A 19,784-nucleotide genomic window follows, 5' to 3' on the forward strand; every position below is an offset into this window, starting at 1 on the left:
CAGTTGTCCTGAGATGTGTGTGTTGCTCTGTCCTGCTTAGACTTGTGAAGGACAAACCTGCCTGCACTTTAGAGAGTGCTTTTATGTAGATCATGTTGTCATTCCAGGATCTCAGAGAACTTTGCCTGCTATATAGTGCAGTAAGTTTGGGTTTCTTTCTTCTGTTGTTGTTTTAATACTGTTTTAATTGTGGTGAACTGCACAAGGGACACCAAGTTAGATTAATGGAGGGTTTAATTGCCTGTTAATGAAATTCACCTGGTGCCATGGGCCCTGGCACTGAGGGAAACTTCAGCCCCCGAGCAAAGGGGCTGATGTGCAGAGCAGGGAGTGTCTCTGAGCAGGATCTGCCTTGGCTGTGGGGGAGCTGCTGGGGACAGAGCTGGAATGCTGGGATCCCATGTCTGAAATCCTAGCCCTCTGACCATGGAGCATCTCTCTGAAGATGGGAAGGAAACTTCTCCTCTGTGCTGGGAGCCCAGGCCAAGGCAGTGCCTGTGGACAACGACATGGCTCTGAAGGAACCAAACACAGCTCATGTTCAGAAAAAAAGCCAAACCAAAAAACCCCACACCTCAGTAACAAAGTCAAAACCTCCCTCAGCTCCTGGAAGCGCTGATGCGGATTTCCTGTTATACTCCAGTGATTAGAAAATGTGCTCAGGAAGTGGAGAGAAAACTCAGTTTCTGCAGTGCCTGAAGAGGTTTGAAACCCTTGTTCCCCCTCCCTGGGCAGTGCTCCGTGTCCCACTGCTGTGGACTGAGAGATTGGGCTTCCTTGTGTCCTGGCAGGGACAGGACTGGAGAGGACATGGAGGAAGGTGGCTCTGGTTTAGTGGTTGAAGTGTTTGTGGGGGCAGAGCAGGCTGGTCCTGCTGGGCTGTGCTGGGAAGTGGAGCCGAGGTGCCAGGTCCTTCTGCTCAGCCTTGGCACAGGGATGTGCCCAGTCGTGTGCCTTCTGTGCTTGGAAGACTCTTGGTTCCTTCCTGCAGGGTGGCACCGTGTCAGCAAGTGAGATGGAGGTCCTGTGTCAGCCTGGGGGCACAGGGGGAGTTGGGAACGTGCTCAGGATGAGGAGGAGACTCTTGCAGGGCTTCCCCACTCCACCCTTGCACTGCCACTTGGAATCTTGTGAGCAGCAGCTTTATGGCAAGCACAGCTGAGGGTTCTCTGGGCACCTGGCCCTGTGTTGAGGGTCTCCTCAGGGTCCCTGCTGGGCTGGAGGCAGAGAGGGCATTTGGTTCCTGCATCCTGACACTCCTGGGGCAGCTCCCAAGTGTCCTGGAGCTCTGCTCCAAGTGCCTTGGTGCCGGGAGCATCTCTGTGTGTGAGGTGACAGCTCTAGAATGACATTGTTAGATATAAGTGGCATTCAGGGAACTCATTAATTGAGTTTTAACTGCAGTGAGCTGGGGAAAGGGTTGGTTTGGACAATGCAGCCTCTGCTACTGCTCTTCGGAGCAGGTAAAAGTCTGCAAGGGAAGAGCCTGGAAGGGTTTGAAAGTGCCCTTTACAAACCATGTGTTTCCTTTCATCAGCACTGAGTGGGTGCAGAGTTGTTGCTGGAAAGTCCCTCCCTGGAGTGTGAGTGGTTTCCTCAGAATCAGCCCGGTGCTTCATCCAGTCCAACCTTTGACCAAACACCTCTGTGCCCACTTACCCATGTAAACAACGAGATTCCTGCTCTCAGTGCTCAGGGCTTCAAGATTAGGCTGCTCCAAATAATTTGATACGTGAGACTGGAGAAGAACCAAAGCCTTTAAAAAGCTGTGTAGGACCAGACTTCCATGTGCAAAACTGAAGCCTGCTGCTGTTCAGGAAATGCAATAGGACACCTTTTCCCGAGCTTTTCACTCCCTGGAAGTCTGGATGACCCCAGCCAAGAAACAACTCCATTTCTCTGCTGATGCAGTTTCAGTGTTATCAGGGAACAGTCCCTGCTGGCAATCCAAGCCCTCTAAAGTGCTGCTGTGGCTCTGGGTATGGTGACAGATAATGGAATAAATGACCTTTCCACCTGCCTTGTTTGTGGCCATGGCTCACATCAGATGTGCTTGTGGGGCCGAGAAGGGGAGCAGGGGATTTGTGGGCTCAGCCCCATCTCGTGATGTGCTCTTTCACTTTTGGTTGTGTCCAGAAGACACTCAGGAGGAACTTCTGCAGCAGCAGCACCTGGGACTGAGAACATGCCCTGCTAAAAAAATACAGTTCTGCTCTGCAGGTTTTCTTCTCCATTTGTAAAGAGAAGCTGGAAGTTTCCCCTGGGTGTTGTGTTGGCTCTTTAAGCGCTGCTGAAGGAGTTTCCTTGCTCTGATAAGGGGTTTAACACAGGAAAGGGGCAGGTCAGGACACCTCAGGGCCTCTTTCTGTGTCATCCAAGTGTCAGCTTTGTTTCAAAGCAGTATTTTCCTCCTCTTCCCATCCTACCCAGCTTGCCCCAGGTACCTCCAGTGCTGCTGTAGCCCAGCTGTGAGTGTGGAATGGAGCTGCAGAGGAGTTGAATCATTTCCAGGGTGTGAGGATTGCAGCAGTTCCAAGGTTACGGCCTGGTGGGCCGGGAGTGGGGTGGGAGCAGGGGCTGTTCCTGCCCTGGAGCCGTTCACCTCCAGCAGGGTGAACCCTCCCAGGACTGCTTGCTGGCACTGAGGCTGCTGGCAGAGGGTGACACATGCCAGAGCATGAAACTTCTCTTCCCCAGGGCAGCTGCATAGCGGGGATTGAGTCCCAAATCAGCAGCGGGGCTGAGCTGCCTGCTGTTGTCTGGGTGGTGTGAGCTGGCCAGTGCTCTGCTGGGAACTATGTTAACAATTTAGCAGAATAAATGAGCTCTTTCCAGTTCAGGAAAACATTTCTTGGCACTGTTTTATTTACTGTTGTAGGCTTGGATCAAGAGTTGGGCAAATCTCGAGCAGGAAGAAAGATTTAAAAACACGCTGTGGGTTGTGCTGATGTGCTGCAGTGTGACCCAGCCCCGGTGTCCCTGCTCCCAGCAGCCCCAGCTGAGCCTTCCCAGTGTGTCCCCAGCAAACAGCCTGTCCACCCTTTGGGCATTAAAGGGAAGATGTTAAAGCCAGAACTTAACAAATGCCTGTAAAAGCCAGGAGGGTGTCTTTTTACACAAGGAGACAGTGATAGGACAAGGAGGAATGAATTTAAACTAAAATAGGAGATTTTTAGATGGGATATTGGGAAGAAACTCTTCCCTGGGAGGGTGGGGAGGCCCTGGCACAGGGTGCCCAGAACAGCTGTGGCTGCCCCTGGATCCCTGGCAGTGCCCAAGGCCAGGTTGGACAGGACTTGGAGCACCCTGGGATAGTGGAAGGTGTCCTTGCCCATGGCAGGGGGGGTGGGACTGGGTGATCATTAACATCCTTCCAACCCAAACCATTCTGGGATTTGATGATTCTAAGGCAGCTCCAGCCCTTCTGCTGCTGGAGTTTACCCTAGCCTGGCAGTTGAAGCACTGACTGCATTTGAAAATTTATATATTTTTAAATTTAAGGATGCATTTTTGTGTATCTGTTTTCAGCAGCTGAGGAATAACTTTCTGTCAGTTTTTTCTGCAGCAGGAATTAAGCAATCACACAGTTCAGTCCCTTGGGTGATTTATAATTGTTTCCAAAATGACAACCACTTCCCAATTTCTCAATGAGATGGTGTTTGGCTTCACAACCGAAAGGTTTGGAATCTCCTCACGATGTAATGACCAAGCAGGAGAAGGGTGAGGCAAGTGATCATTTCCAAAGGGATTATTCCTGATAGGTGCCCTTGATTTTCCACACCATTTTCTGCTGTTGACTGAACTTTGAAAAATAAATATAATAATTAAAAAAAAAAACAAAACAAGAAAATACCACTAATCTTTAATTTCCTGTAGTTAACTCTGTACCACTCTCTGTACCCATAAGGGGGAACTTGTGGAGCCAGAGAAGACACCCCCAGTGCCAAAAATGCCCTTTTTTCCTAACAAATAATTCCTGTTCCCCCTCCAAACACATGTGGGGGCTGAACAACAAATCAACAATTTTCCTTCAGCAGGGCTGGAGACTTTCACTGCTGTTTGTGCCCTGTGCCCAGCCATGCTTCTGTCACATTTGTGCCTGACTGCATGAAGGGTTTGAAAATAAATGTCCTTTATCTCTTGTTTGGGTGGATGTTGCCCAGCTCTGAGAGGAAGAGCCACGTGGCAGCCTGCTGCCTTTCAGTGCTTGTGTAAAATCCCCTGCTGGGCCTTCCAGTACCACTGCAAGAGTTGTGTTAAACTGGATTTGGAGCCAGGGGAGGAGGCACGAGGTGGTCAGAGGGATGGAGCAGCTCTGCTGTGGGGAAAGGCTGAGAATTGGTGGTGTTCACTCTGGAGAAGAGAAGCTTTGAGGTGACCTAATTGTGTCCTGTCAGTACCTGAAGGAACCACGAGAAGGATGGAGAGAGACTGGGGACAAGGGCCTGGAGTCACAGGACAAGGGGAAATGGCTTCTCACTGCCAGAGGACAGGGATAGATGGGATATTGGGAAGAAATTCTTCCCTGTGGGGGTGGAGAGGCCCTGGAACACCAGAGCAGCTGTGGCTGTCCCATGCCTGGAAGTGTCCAAGGCCAGGTTGGATGGGGCTTGGAGCAGCCTGGGCTAGTGGAAGGTGTCCCTGCCCATGGCAGGGGTGGAACTGGGTGATCATGTACATCCATCCCAAACCAGTCTGAGATTCCATGATTCCAGGATATTTTTGATATTTTGATGCCTGCTGGGTACCAAGTGATGTGACAGCCTGGCTGTATGATCCAAGAGAGGAGAAAGCAGCTCTGCCGTCATCCCCAGCCTTTGCTGGGAGAAGTACCTGACTCAGGTTTCTCTGGGTTGGGACCAGTCAGATCTGCAGCCCCAGCCCAGCTTCCCTGCTGCTATATTTATTTCCTGGGTGAGTGCATTTGGAAAGGAGGAGAACAATAATTTAGCTTTAATCTGCTGCTGGCATCACATTTCAGAGAGGAACTGCAAGGTTTTAAGAGAAGTTGGCACGAAGACCAGACCCAAGGAGGATGGTGACACCTTTTACTCTGGGATGGAACAAATCCTTCCTCCCTCCCCAAAGCTGTTGATCAACTGGTTTCCCCCTTGACACCCCACAGCCACGTGGCCTTCACAGTTTGCTCCAGCACAAATAAATAACCTGCTGGAAATGAGTATTTTTGTTTCCTTAGAAAGCCAAACTTGGCTCTACGTGGCACCAGTAATGCGGCAGCTGCGAGAGAGGAAACCACTAAACCCCCCCCACCTGCTCCTGCTGGTGTTTAACAATGGCTCAATAAAACAATATCAAACAGTTGTTAATAACAAAACCTCAGGAACTGTTCAATGGGATGTTCCTTATTTGCAAACCCCTGGTTTGTTTCCATGAGAAGTAACACTATTTCCTACTCATCCCTTTTTTCCCCCTTCTAATAATGACTCTAAACCCCTGTTGTCCTGCAGCCAGCCCTGGCTGCCCTCCCTCTGCGTGAGGTGCTGGGGGGACAAGGACTGTGCAGGGCCGAGCACTGGGAGTCACAGTGTCCCTGGAGCAACCACGGCTGGGAGGGAAACCCCAGCCCAGCACCAGCTCCGTGCAAAGAGTTCTGCAGTGCAATGATGCCCTGAGGAAGAACGGGCAGGACTGGTGCCCAGGCAGCTCAGGAGTCCCAGGTGGGCAGGAGCAGAGTCCAGTGTGGTGCTGCTGGCAGGGGTGTGTCAATCCCAGTCCTGCTCCTCTGCTCCTGGGCTGGACTTCAGGAGTCCCTTCGGTGCTTCTTCTGTTCGTGGTACTCGGTTATTTTCTGCTGGAAATAAGCTGTGGAGGAGAAAAGGTCATGGGGTGGGGTGCTGGTGTTTGGAATGGGGGATACAGGGCTGTGCAGCCCGAATCCTGGGAAGTGTTTGTGCCCCAAACTGTGCTGGGTGATGGACAGCTGTGCCCAGAGAGGATGTGGGGTAAATGTGGAAATGAAGTGTCCAAGGCAGGCTGGATGGGGCTTGGAGCAGCCTGGGACAGTGGAAGGTGTCCCTGCCATGGCAGGGGGTGGAACGAGATGCCCTTTAAAGGTCCCTCCAACCCAATTTGTTGGAATTCTGGAATTCTGTTAAGGCTGTGAAATGGGGGTGGTTGCAATGCTACCCATCCCTCTCACCCAAAATAGGCTTTATTATGCTGGGTTAGCCAGAGCTTTTAACCCATGTGTTCACTCCTGTTCAGTTTTGTGTTTCCCACCAGCAAGGAAGGGAGAAAGCAGCAGACCCAGCAGAAAGCCAGAATGGTGACGTAGACTGGGAATACAATGAGAAAACAGGGATTGTGCCATCCCTCTCTCCCTGCCCAGGTCCAGGTTTGCCCTGTAAGGTCTCACATAAGGGCAGAGAAGCAGCACCTGAGGCAGTGCCAGCCAGGAGCCCCCTGGGCGTGGTGGCAGATCCCAGCCCAGGATGTCTCCATCTACCAGTACAGTTTTTGGGTGGCTTCCTCCACCTCCACTGCCCATTTGTCCTTGTCCCAGGCTGGAAGGAGGCTCAGCTCTGCCCTGTGCCCTGTAAATCCCCGGGAAGGGGGAAGGACCAGCCCTGCTGCCACGGAGCTGGGGGCTGAGCTGAGTCAGGCTCCTGGCAGCTGCTGCTGTGCCCAAGCCAAATGTTTGTGCTGCTGCTGCTGCTTGTTGGCCTCAACACAGAGCCCCCAGTGAGCCGGCCCCAGCTCCAGACGAGTGACACAATCTAAAATGAATCACAGAATCCAGAATTCCACACTGGTTTGGGTTGGAAAGAACCTTAAAGCTCATCCAGTTCCAAACTCTGCCCTGGACAGGGACACTTTCCACTAGACCTGGTCACTCCAAGCCCTGTCCAGTGTGGCCTTGGACACTGCCAGGGATGGGGAGTCACAATGAGGATTTTGTATTGCTTGACAGGGATGGAGAAATGAGGCCATTGAGAGCACACAGGATCTGCTCAGTGCCCGGAACACCCTCAGCTTGGGCTGCATCCCATCCTTCACCAGGCACGAGGTGTCTCTGCCCCTAAACCTACCAGCCCAGGGTTCCACAGAGCTCACCCCACCGCGGGGGGAGGAGAAACAGGACCTTACCTTCCTGTGGGATCCTGCTCTTCTCCGCTTCCTCAATAAATAGGGAAAACATGTTGGTCTTCACAAACTTTTTCACGAGCCTGCGGCAGCTCTTGGAGGCGATGGCCTTGCAGAAGGCTCGTTCCTGGAAGCTGCCGGAGCCGCTCCTGCCCCACTTGATGTAGGAGGCGTAGTGCCCCACCAGCCGCACGAAGAAGTGCACAAAGGCTTCGGACACCAGGGCATTCACCTGCTCCGAGGCTGGAAGGGGACACGGAGCACAAGAGGTGGGGATGGCACCTCTGAACACAGACAGCATGGCCTTCTTTTAACCTGGTCTGGGTTTCATCCCAAGGAATGATTTGCTTAGGGCCTCCCTCTGCCACTAATCAAAGATCAGACTAATTTTGCTGAGGGAACCCTGGCTGTGTTGCTTTCCAGGGTGGCAGCATCTTAGCATTCTAAATATTAGCAAAAATCCATTTTTCTAGCAGAATGATCTGTTCCTGCTCTTATGTTTCAAAGAACAGAGAAAAAGCCAAGGGATTACCCCTGCAAATAGGGAGAGAAACATCCCAGACCAGGTGCCTTTAGGAAAACCCCTTGGCTGAGGTCTGTAGCCATGGAGAGGGCAGATCAGGGCTGTTTTACCATGACAGACATCCTTACTGTGCACGTTGTTGTTGTTGTTGTGCCTGTTCAGAGATACCAGCATCTCGTTCTGCAGCTTCCCGGGCAGGATCTCCTCCTCATCACCCACCTGGAAGGCAATGGGGCCATGAAGCACCAGAGGGAACCCAGCTCAGGGGGCCATGGGTTGGTGCAGCCCATCAGGGGGGCTTTCAAAGCTCATTAATTAATTATCATCATAATGTGCTGCAGAGATGTGGGTGTGGGGTATCCCGTGCATGGATCCTGCTGTTCTGGCTCAAAAGCCAGGTGCAGTGGCTGCAGACATTCCCACATGGGGCATTTCCCCTGGGTGGGTGGCACTGAGATGGCTCTGCCCCCAAAATCATAGAACCACAAAATCCCAGATGGGTTTGGGTTGGAAGGGATTCCACCCCCTGCCATGGCAGGGACACCTTCCACTGTCCCAGGTTGCTCCAAGCCCCATCCAGCCTGGCCTTGGACACTTCCAGGGATCCAGGGGCAGCCACAGCTTCTCTGGGCACCCTGTGCCCTCACACCTGTGGCCTCCCCACCCTCACAGGGAAGAATTCCTTCCCAAAATCCCATCTAACCCTGCCCTCTGGCAGTTTGAAGCCATTTAAAAATGTGGAAGCTGCCAGGTAGCTGACAGCAAAGGAGAAAAGGCCCTTCCTGGGGTTACCTAGGCCACCCCCAGCCCCACCCCCACACAGGGAGCACCTACCGCCCGGATGATCTTCCCTTCACAGAGATCAACTATCAGAGCCTGAAAGAGAGCAGGGAGTGACCAGGTTTAGCCCTGCCAAGGCATCTGGCCTTCCTCCCACCCATTTTGGGATGGGACTGGTGTGGCACCAGCCCGTGAGGGTGGCAGGAGAGGGATCAGCCCCTCTCTGCTGGAGGAACCTGGGCAGGGGGACCAGCACATTCCCCACAAGGCCAGTTTTTGCTGCAGGTTTGGCAGCTTGTCCCCACACAGCTTTCCTCTGCTTCAAGGCTGGGGTGACCCCAGCAGCAGCTCCTGGAGCCGCAGGGGAAGGGCAGCGCCCCGGGGAGGGTGGAGGTACCGCCCCAGGCACCAACAGGACGGGACATGGAAGATGCCCTCATTTCCAGCCTCCCTGAATGGGAAAAGGGCACAAGCAGAGCCTGCAGCCCTGGGGCCGAGCCAGAGCTGGGGACACGGATTAACCGATGGCTCCATCCAGCTGCCCTCCCCTCGGCATGAAATACCTCCTCCATTGGCTGCTCCAGGACCCGCTCCAGGTGCCGCATCTGGATGCCGACCATGAAGGGTGTGGGGCAGCACACGGTGTCCAGCAGGCACTCGGGGACCACGGGGATGTAGGTGTGAGCCCAGGTGAAGGGGTACAGGAGAGCAGCCACGGCATGGATGCACTGAGACAGGACACTGCGGGACAGGTGGTGATACCATGGTGGGGACGAGGGAACGTCCCACCTCGAGCTCTGCTGTGTCCTGTGCCACTTCAAGGGCATTTTTATGGGCATTTTTATGGGCAAGAGATTGGGACTCACCTCAGCTCCTCAGCCAGGAAAATGAGCCGTCGCTCCAGCATGGCGGAGGCGAAGATGTGCAGGATGAGTTGAGGGCTGAGCCGCTGGAGCAGAGCCTGGAACTCCACATGCTCCAGGTGGGCATCCACAGGCCGTGTGAGCTCGATGAGCTGCCAAGGAAGAGCCATGGAACCCCAGCTTAGGGGGAACAACGCTCCCCCCGTCCTGCCCTGGCTCCCTGAGAAGGTGATTTGGAAGCAATTAATGACCCAGTGTTTGCAGGACCCACCGTGTCCATGTGCAAGGGACAAACCCCAGCTCATCCTGCCAGGAGATCCAGCCTGTGCAGCGCTGAGGACTCAGGGAAGCCGTCGGTGATGTGCACTGGGGGGCTCTTTATTTGGGCACTGGATTTTTAACCCAAATGCCTCATTTCTCCAGTGCTCCCAAGTCCCTGGCAGGGGGTGGCAGGGACGTGTCCCATCTCAGTGTCTGACAGGTCACCTGTGACCGGCCAGGAAACGGAGGAGTGGGGAGGGCATGACAAACCCTTCCTCTAAAGCCTCTCTGGCAGGGTCAGCCTGGCGATTCCTGGCTAGGATGTCCCACAACTGAGGGCTCTAATAGATATTTGCAGGCAGGATGGCTACTCAGCTGCCTTTGCCCATGACAATTCTCCTGATCCCATCGATCGCCCTGTGGCAGCCGGGCACGGTGAGTACCTGAACCGTGCAGCTCATGACACAGTCCTGGCCCCTCTCCCCATCCTTCAGGGGTGAAGCCCCTTCTCCCTGTGCCTTTCCACCAAAGCAGCATCTTCCAAGCCAGCAGCATCAGGCTTGGCTGGGCCCCACAGCCCCTTTCCAGCACAAATCCTGCCTCATCCCCAGCTCTCAGCCCATGCAGCACCCAGGATTTATTTCCCCTCCTTTCCTGGTCTCAGTGATCTCCTTGCCTTGCTCCAGCCCCTGCCCAGAGCCCCACAGCGCAGCTCTTTCAAAGAACATCCTCATTCTTCCTCTCTCTGGCAGCCCAGGCCGTGCTCCCAACCATGGCCCTGGGCCAGAGCATTGAGCAACCTGCAAAGCCTTGCACAAGCTCCCTGGATGAAGAAATTGCTTGGATCACCAGCTGCTAAACTGCTCTAGAGGAGGGATCCTGCTCTGAGGGCCTCCCTGGCAGGGCACATACATGGGATGCTCAGCATTAAGGATATTTTGCCCAGTGCCAGAGTGGATCTTTCCCATTTTTCCAGCTTGGCTTTGCCACAAGAGAAAGAAAAAGCAAATGAAAAGGCTGTGCCCGTGCGAGTCTGGGCCGTGCGTGGGCACGATGAGATCTTCTCATCCCTGCCTGGATCAGATCTTTTCTCCACAGGGAAGAGCTGGGCTTGCCACACACCTGCACCTGCCCGGGGGCTAAACCAGGCAGGAATCAAGGCTGGGAGCTGAGCACAGTGGTATGGAGAAGAGTAGAATCATGGAATCATCAGGGGTGGAAAAGCCCTCTAAAATCATCAACTCCACATTCACCAGTAACCCCCATCCCCAGGTGCCACATCCGTGTGGTGTTTGAACACTTCTAGGGATGGTGATTCCACCACTGCCCTGGACAGGCTGTGCCAGTGCCCGACCACCTCTTTTGGGAAGAAATTTGCAGCCCCCGACAGCCCTGGCACCACTGTGGTCCCCAGCACTGGCTCAGGAGCAGGAGCAGCTCCCAGCCACTGGCACAACACCCCCCTCCCAGCCCCTGGCACGAGATCCCACTCTGGCATCAGGGCGGTGCAAGTCCCGGCACGGTGTCCAGAGAGGTTTCTGTGTGGCAGTTCCAGCTCCAGGCTGGGGGGGCTGCAGAGGATGCAAAGATGGGGCAGCATCCCCTGGGGATGGGCTCCATCCTCACCCTCACTGCTCTCCTCCCAGATCAGGAGGGAGGTAACAGCCATATTCCCAAGGGATGAGGCCGCTGGCAGCCTGACCCACCCTGCCCTGCTCCAGTGAGCTCCCCTGGGTGCTGCAGGTGTGGAGGATGCTCCCGGACACAGCCCGGGCTCCTCACGTTGCAGCAGTCCAGGAGGTGCCCCCGGGTTCCCCACCAACCTCTGTGCCCGACTCGGGGATGAAGCTTTTGATGGTGACAGTCTTCCCTGGAGCTGGGAAGGGCGATTCCCGAAGGCCCTGCATGAAGGGGTAGATCACTGCCATGGAGATCTGGCGCCTCTTCTCCACCTCGTCCAGGATCTGGGGGAGAAAGAGGTGAGCCAGGAATGCCCAGCAGACAAAGGAGCAGTCGCCAGGGCCACTACTGGGCCAGAGAGGGCCACCACGGGGCCAGAGCCACCACGTCCCTACCTTGGAGAAGAGCCCAAAGCAGCCCAGGCAGCTGATGATGCAGAAAACCTCAGGGAGCCGGACACCACGCCCGGATGGCTGGAAGAGTGTGAGAAAAGGATCTGAGCATCTCCCAGCCCCCTGCACCAGCTCCATGCTCTCCAAAGGGATCCACACTTGCTCCCCTCAAATTCCCAGTCACTCACTGGGGGATTTTCAGATCAGGGGCCGGGACCAAGGCTAAGGATGCAGCTGATGCTGGAAAAGCAGAGGGTGCCCAGAGAAGGTGATTTGGGTGCCTAAGCTGTTCATAATTCTGGTACAAAGTCCTTTGGCATATTCCCAAACTCTCCTCCCACCCTGACACATTCTCCAAGACATCCTGCCCCACCATCCTTGGGGTTAATCCTGTCTCCTGCTACAACAGGGGCCATCAGGATGAGTTCTCTGGCTTTTTTTCCCCTTTCCAACTGGACTACCCTGAGTCTGTTTGCTCTCTGCACTGTCAGCCCTCCAACAGCCTGAGCTCAGCCCTGGATGCCGAAATGGGAAGGTTCACCAGGGTGAAGGGATGGTGGGATCCAGCAAGACCCCAGGCTGTGGCACAGGGATGCCCTCCTGGATTTATGTCCCTGTTTAAAGCAGCAGCCAGGGGAGACCATCGCACCTCAGAGACCCTGAGCTGGTCAAACCCATGAGCTGCCAAACAGCCACTGCTCAGATGCAGTTTTTGTGGGGATGGGGCTGAGGGCTCCCAGCTCCTTGGTGCCTGGATGGCTGCATTTCCATCCCCATCCTGATCCCAAGTGGGATTTTCAGCCACCCTGACCACCTCAGACAAGGGAAAGGAGCCAGGGAAGCTGTGGAAACCAGGGGGGAATCACAGAACCGTTAAGTTTGGAAAAGCCCTCCAAGATCTCCAAGTCCAAAAGTCAGCTCAGCACCATCACATTCACCCCTAAACTGTGTCCCCAAGTGCCACATCCACATGTTTTGTGAACACTCATTGTTTCCTCCATCCAGCATCCAACTGATGCCTCAGCAGAGAGCTCCAAAACCCCCTTTGGGTACCCTCTTGCTGCTTGTCATCACTTTGGTCAAGGCCAGAGGGGGCTTCTGAGGCACGTCCCCAAGAGCTGCACTGTGGGCAGGTCAGGAGGTGCTGTGTCCCACCGTGGGGAGGGGGTGACACCCCCGATGGGGGTGGGGTGGGGAGGGCTCACCAGCAGCCGCCTGCAGTAGCCGATCTTCCTGCTGCCGTCCACGTTGGTCAGGACAAAAGAGAAGGTTTCACTGCAAGGAGAGAAAACACGGGCTGGGCTGGGCTGGGCTGGGCTGGGCTGGGCTGGTCCTTCCAGCCCTCAGGAGTCCAACAGGGGTGGGGACCCCAGCCCAGACCCTGCAGTGGGGCAGGTACCTGGTGAACTCCGTGACAGGGGCCCAGTTGTTGCCGTCGGGGAAGCAGAAGAGGGGGATGGCTTGCAGGAGACGCTCCTCCTCCTCCTTCTGGCCCTTCAGCAAGTTCTCACGCTGGAAGGAAGCGATGCCAAGAGTCAGGGAGATGGAGAGCCCCCATCATCCCCAGGGACGGGGTGGGGTGGGGTGGAATGGGGTCTGTCCCAAAGCGACCCCCAGCTCAGAATGATGCAGAAGGGGTGTGCACATGTCTGGACAAGCATCTCCCAAAAATCCAAATTTTGACTTTCACCCATGGACAGTGAGGCAAAGCAGAGGCACCCTTGGCAAACTGGGATCTCCTCCTGTGCCGCCTCCCTGAGGTGTGATTTCCCTGCTGTGGTCTCCCCTTTTGGAACAGGAGGCCAAAGACAACCCCTGGGAGTTTCCTCCTGGGTTTTGTGGCCCTGGGCTGGGATCATGGGGAGGGACAGATGGTCCCAGCAACCCCAACCCGGGGCAGGCAAAGCCCTGGGGTCTGGGACTGTGACTCAAGGGCATGGGGCACTTTTCTCCTTCCATGGCTTTAGTGATGGGGAAGGAACAACATCCCCTTCTCCCCTAAATGTGGAACACGGATCTTATCAGAAACACGGCACTAAATACCTTTGGGAACTGGTAGGTTATTTTGGGTTCATAATGTCCATCTGGCATCTTCTTCAGTGACACCACCACCAGGTACTCGAAGAAGAACTGCCCAGCCGAGTAGAAGACCGAGCTCCGCTCCCCCGGCTTCCCCTGTGGCACCCGTGGGGGGGTGTTTTCTGCAGCAGAGGCCCCATCTTTTCCTTCTGAAGCCAAAAAAAAAACCCCAAAAAATCAGATCAGAGTGCAATGAAAGGTGTGAGGTGTCCTGAGGGCAAGGGAGGAGTTGCAGAGTTACACATGAACTGGCTAAAGGGGCTGGAAGGAACCAAGTCCTGGTGCCCAGGACTTTTGAAATATGAGCAGCCGGGGACATGAAAAGGAAAGAGAAAGGCTTTTATGAGTCTTTTAGGGAAAATCCTAAGAAACCCTGAGCCCTCCTTTGCCCCAGCCCAGCGAGGGCAGAGGGATGCCCAGAGCGAAGTGGGCATGTGGAATGAGGGAGAGCAGATGGGCTCTGCATTAAACATCTGCAGGGAGGTGTGGGAATGTTTGTAACAGTTAATTTTATTCCCTTAGGGGAAGTAAACAGCAAACAAACAGCCCAGATCTTGTTCGAGCACCTCCAAAAGCTCCAGTCAGATGAATCCCAACCTCTCCCTGCCAGATGTCCTGGGAACTGCTGATTGCAAATGAGCTACTCGAGGGTTTTCCCTAAACCACAGCTCCCAAAGCAAAGCAGTTGCCTGAGATTCCACCCCAGCTCTTGTCGGGCCGGTTGGGGAAGGCAGCTGGGAAGCGTCAGCTGTCACACCCTGAACAGCCAGGAATAGGAGGGGGAAGAGCCCCATCCAGCATCTCCAAGGGCCCTGGGATGACCACAGTGGGACAGTGAGACCCGAGGGCTGGAAAGGAGCTAAATGCCGGACAGAGACTGCAGCCAGGCCATGCCACAGCTCTTCCCTCTGCCAGAGGCCACTTGTGCCTCCCTTTATCCCTTGTTCTTGGCACAGAAACTGTCCCATCTCTGATTATGGTGGGGAGCTGGAGCAGAAAAATTGAGCTGCTCTTTTAGGAATAGCAGGGAAAAGAAATAAGTGGCTGGATGAAATAACTGGTTCTTGCAGTTTGTCCCCAGATTGCAGAGTTCATCCCTGGGCTCTTCTGGTTGTGCCACAGCTGGCTAGGGCAAGGCATGGCCGTGATCAGCTACTCCCATTATCCTTCTCCATGTATGGCATCCTCCTCCAAAAGCAGTGCTGCTGGACACCCTGCCCACATGTCCCTCCAGGTCCAGAGCTGCCTCCTTTAGCCTGGAAACACCGTTCCAGCCTTTGCTCCAGGTCACTAGGAGCTCATAGGAGGAGGTGACACTCACAGTCCCATCATAGGATGTCCCTTCCCAGGGACCAGAAATGCCTTTCCCAGCTCGGGGTCAGGAAATGCTCAAAGCCACCTCTGCGTGCACCCTGGGGCTGCTCCACCCACATGCAAAGTCCTTCCTCTTTCACAAGGTGAAATTCATCCCAAAGAGGTTCCTTTGCAGCAGGGGAAGCCTGGGAGCGTCCTGAGGATGAGACCTGGCTGAGGACACCTCTGGTTTCTCCTCACTGGGGATCATCCTGGACCTGCCCAGCGAGGTGCTCCAGGCCAGGGAAAAGGTTGACAAGATGTGCATTGCTTCTCCTGCTCTTCCTTGGATGCTCCAGCACTGGCTTTGCTGTAGTCCCATGTCTGACCCAGGCAGGAGGCTGCTGTTGGGGGCACCCCAGGGAACAAGGCTGTGCCATGGGAGGGCTGCTGGTGTCCCCCATCTGCGCTGGACGCTGGCATTGGTTGTTTTCCCCTCACCAGGGCAAGATGAAAGCCCAGTTAAATCCTGCCTATCCAGTCCCATCCTGCATTTCAGAGAACACCAGATGTGCTTTCGAGCAAGGACTGGATTTGCATCTTTGTCTGTGGGGTTTACAAGCAAACAAGTCAAACCCGCTGCTCTGGAGAGCCTGGCCATGCCAGGCCATGGCTCTGCCTCGCACATGGAAGTGTGGATCCCCCAGCAGTGCTAGGTCTGCCTGCAAAGCCCTCACTGGCAGAGCCTAAACCCCTCCAAGACCACAGCTCCCCATCCCTGGGCTGGAAGATGAGCTCCAGGGATGTATGGAGTGAACTGTCAGGCAGGCTGAACATCAGAGAGCCCAGCGCAGCCCCAAACCGGCAGGATGCAGTGCCTCATCTCCCGGGAACATGAGCCAGGGTCACAAGAGCCAATGACTCTCCCATAGCCCGTGCCAGGAAGATTCGGGGACAACCCCCAGACCCCCAGCAGTGGGAGCAGCCCCTGCGAGGAGGGGAAGGAGGAGGGTGGCCAGGAGGGCTCTCGCGGCTCCCGGATGGAAAGTGGCTGCCGGTGACGTGGATCTTCACCCTTCCATCCACCGGGCACGGAGAGGGCAAAGGCTGCCGTGGGCTTTTCTTATCGCCGAGGGCTGTGCTCAGCCCCACTCTGCTTGTGGCACAACCGGTTTGCTTTTCCCGGAAAACTCCCGGGCTCTGGTGTGCCAAAGTTTCCCGACCTGGTTGGCGGGGGAGCTCAGCTTCTCGTGCCGCCCAGCTGCCCACCTGCCCCAGCGGAGAGGAAATGGCTTTCGCTTTATCAAACCTCTTCTGCTGAGCTGGGAACATCGAGCGCACACGGAGCCAGAGCCAGACGGGGAGGGGAGCGTAGTAAGCCCCCCAGATCCACAGGCTGCTCCAACTGCTTTGTTCTGGCAGCCAGAAAACTCCGATGATGCATTCGGTATCTCGGAAAAGCCCATAAATCCCAAAGGACCGATTTCTGCACTGCCTTCTGAAGGCTCTGCAACACCCAACTGTCTTGAGGGGCACCATTTCCCTCGTGGGTCCCCCCATGGAAGCCCCCAGGGATGTCCCAGATGCCATGCGCCGGCATGACCTGCGATGCCTTATTCAGTGGGGATGTGGGGAGGTAGGGGATCTGTGGGGTCGCCCCTGGGGCTGGGGTGGGCTCAGCTGGGAAGGGGTGGGCTCCCGGGGGATGGATGGGGTGCAGCTCTCGGGATGGGCTGAACCTTCGGGACGGGCTGAGCCCCCGAGAATGGAGCAAGAGATGCGGCGAGTCCCGGAGCAGCCGGCCCGAGCTGGGCTCCGCGGGGGGGGTGCGAAGGAGCAGGGCTGGAGGGACCGAGCCGCTGCCGTCTGTTCGGGAACGTCCCCGCTCCGCCGGCAGCCGTCGGCTCCCGCAGCCGCGGCACTGGGGATGGACCTGTCCCGACACCGACCCTGACACCGACACCGACCCTGACACCGGCACCTCCCGCCCCTCACCTCTGCGGCCGGCGCGCCGCAGGCTCCGTCGGAAGAAGTTGCCGATGGAAGCCATGGTGGCCGCGGCGCGGAGTGGCCCCGGTGCGGTCCCGGTGCGGTCCCGGTGCGGTCCCGGTGCGGCCCCGGCCCGGCCCGGCCCGGCGGGGAGCGCTCGGCTTCCGCCCGCCGTGCTTTCGCTTTCCCGGGGGAGGAGGGACGGCACGGGGCGGAGAGGAGGAGGAGGAGCGGGGAACGGGGCAACACCTGGCACCGGCCGGGCACGGGGGACTCGTCCGGGGAGTGGGGGCACTGGGGCACGGGGTGGCCCGGGAGAAACGGGAGAAACGGGCGTGGGGGGCCCGGGAGCATCGGGAATGAGGGGAGCAGGGAGCCGAGGATGCCAGGAGGAACTGGGGATGGGGGATCCGGGAGTACACAGGACATGGGGGTAAGGGAAGAATTGGGAATGGGAGTCCTGGGAGCACTGGGGAGGAGTCGGGCGCACCAGGCAAGGAGGTCCTGGGAGAAACCTGGACACGGGAGTTCTGGGAGCATCGGGAATGGGGGAGGAGGGGAGACCTGGTTGCAGAAGAGCAGGGCCACGGGGGTACTGGGAGCGCCGGGATCTGAGAGCACGAGGGCACGATGGTCGCGGGGACAAGCGGGAATGGGGGAGCTGGGAACACCCCGAGTTATAAGGATGCCAGGAGGAGCCGGGCATGGGGCATCCAGGAGAATCGGGCATGAGGACACCCGGAGCACCGGACACAGAGGGACCTGAGCATCCCCTCAAACGGGGCTGGGCGCGCTAGTGGGCAGCCGGCACAGGGCACGACTGGGCACAGGGTGGGAATCGGGGCATGGACCGTGGGAACAAGGGTTTGCCCTACACCACAGGGGACAAAACAGTCATTGCCCAAACCCTGCTCCAGCCCCCCGGCCTCGTCCAAGCCCTTTTCTCCCTGGGCCCCACCAGTGCCAAGACCAGCGCAGCCTCTGCGGAGTTGGAGACGACACTGACCCGTCCCCTGCAGGGTACAGAGGTGTTGGGGTCTCTCGCTCTGCAGTGAGATGGGCACTCAGCCCATCACCTGCTCCGGTGGCTCCACCGTGCTTCATTCCCAGTGCCGTGGGCTGAGAACTCGTCTGGCCGGGTTGAGCTGTACCTCGGGCTGGCGTTTCTCCACCGGTCAGAGGTGTATCCTCCCTCCTAGAGATATTGAGAGGTGTTTCGTCCAGCTCTTGGGCTGGAGGCCGGTTGCCATCCTCCTTCGTTGCAGGAAGGAAGAGCAGTGTCTTGTGCTGCGATCCGGGGGTTTCCCTGCCTCGGGCACGCCCGGGCACTGCGGAGCTGCTCGGCTTTGCCGGGTGGTTTCACTGCTCCACACGCACCACAGGGAAAGTCTCTTTAAAAGCAATGATATCTTTAAAAGCACAATCCCCCTTTCCCGTTCTCAGCCTGTCCCCCAATATTTGCTCTGCTGTTTTTGGGCAGTGCTTCTGCAGTAATTAAGATCTGTTCCAAACCATTCCTTGATCCGAAAATTGAAGTCATGAATACCTTCTATGATCCTAATTAAACACACAGAGGGACCTTGGGCACAGCTATCGGTTATTGGACTCCAGGTGTGATGAGCTGTGCACAGTTCTCTGCCTCAGTGCCAGCATGGGGCCGTTTGCAGCTGTAGAGCAGATTCCCTACACCAAATGTCCTCATCTTTTTTATTTTGCAACACCTCCCATCCCTCTCCCTTTCCCGAGTGTGGGCTGGAGCTCGAGGATGGGTTTGCAGACGCTAGAAGTGGCCTTCACCAGCTTGCAGAGGTGGTGGATGCTTCCAAAGTCCGTCCCCACCGGGACACGTGCCTCTGATTCAGCCAGGATGCTGCCTCCTCATTGGGGTTATCGGGGAATTGCTGGTCCAGGAGTCATTTTTCTGGCTGATTTTGAGTGGGTGGGAAAGAATTTGTGCTTCCCGGAGGAGAGGACAGCTTGTTTGTTTGCGTACAGGGCTTGTTCCCAGAACAAATTTCCTCTAGGCACAAAGGGAAAGGAAAAGTTAGGGGTTTTCCCCTCGATTTGCAGGAATACGCACGCTTCCGTGGAAACTGGCGCCACCTTAGGAAAACAGCTGCTGCTTTCAGATAGAAGAAAACCCCCCAAATTCTTTGATTTCATACCCATAAACACTGGGGTTTTTTCTGCTTTCTCCCTTTAAGGCAAGTCTCTGAGTGCGATCCCGCCTCGATAACGCCGTGATTCCGCTCAGGCGGCTTCTGTGCGGGAAGAAAAGCGCCGTGTTCCAGCCACAAAACCTCCCGCTCCCGAGGAAACACTGTCCCTTTGTGCCATGGCACAATCCAGCAAACCTTGCGTTGCTGCGAGAGGTTGAACTTCTGAATATTCCCACTGAAAGCTCCTTTCTGCGGGAATCCGGCCGCCCACCGGGACAACAAACAGGCGCATTGTGGGATCCTGGGGGCCGCTGGCCACCGCGCGTCCCCCGCTCGCCGTCGCGCTGCTCCGCGGCCGCTGCCAAAGTCGTTTCGCTTCCCTGACCAACAGCAGGGAGTTTTGTGTTTGGCTGGTTTTCCCTCCTCGAAGCCGCGGTGCTGCTGAATACGCGCTGGAGCTCGGTTTCTGCAGGCTCGGTGCGCTCCCACCGCGGGGAGCGGGAGGGGAGCGCTGGGAGCGTCCGCGGGGCCGCATCCCCTGGGACCGGGCTGTCCTCACGGCTCGGACCCTGCTCGCATCTCAGCTTCCTCCTCCTCCTCCTCCTCTGGGCTTGCAGCCCTCGCCTGACCCCGGCGCTTCTTCCCTCCTTCGCCATCCCCT

The 19,784-nt window shown here is 56.3% G+C and overlaps 1 protein-coding gene across 1 annotated transcript; it reads right to left on the reverse strand.

Moving 5' to 3' along the window:
* Nucleotides 1-5,556: 5,556 nt before the first annotated feature.
* Nucleotides 5,557-17,025, reverse strand: DENND2D (DENN domain containing 2D; the record flags this gene model as incomplete). Its single annotated transcript, XM_082296009.1, has 12 exons — nt 5,557-5,823; nt 7,108-7,347; nt 7,756-7,846; nt 8,462-8,503; nt 8,971-9,148; nt 9,274-9,422; nt 11,355-11,495; nt 11,607-11,684; nt 12,809-12,878; nt 13,003-13,115; nt 13,647-13,831; nt 16,971-17,025. The coding sequence occupies 12 exons, from the start codon at nt 17,023-17,025 to the stop codon at nt 5,762-5,764; spliced, it is 1,404 nt and encodes a 467-aa protein (XP_082152135.1). The 3' UTR covers nt 5,557-5,761.
* Between the last annotated feature and the right edge of the window lie 2,759 nt (nt 17,026-19,784).

This window comes from Coloeus monedula (genome assembly GCF_965178545.1).
Source record: "Coloeus monedula genome assembly, chromosome: 23".
In the NCBI taxonomy this organism is placed as follows: Eukaryota; Metazoa; Chordata; class Aves; order Passeriformes; family Corvidae; genus Coloeus; species Coloeus monedula.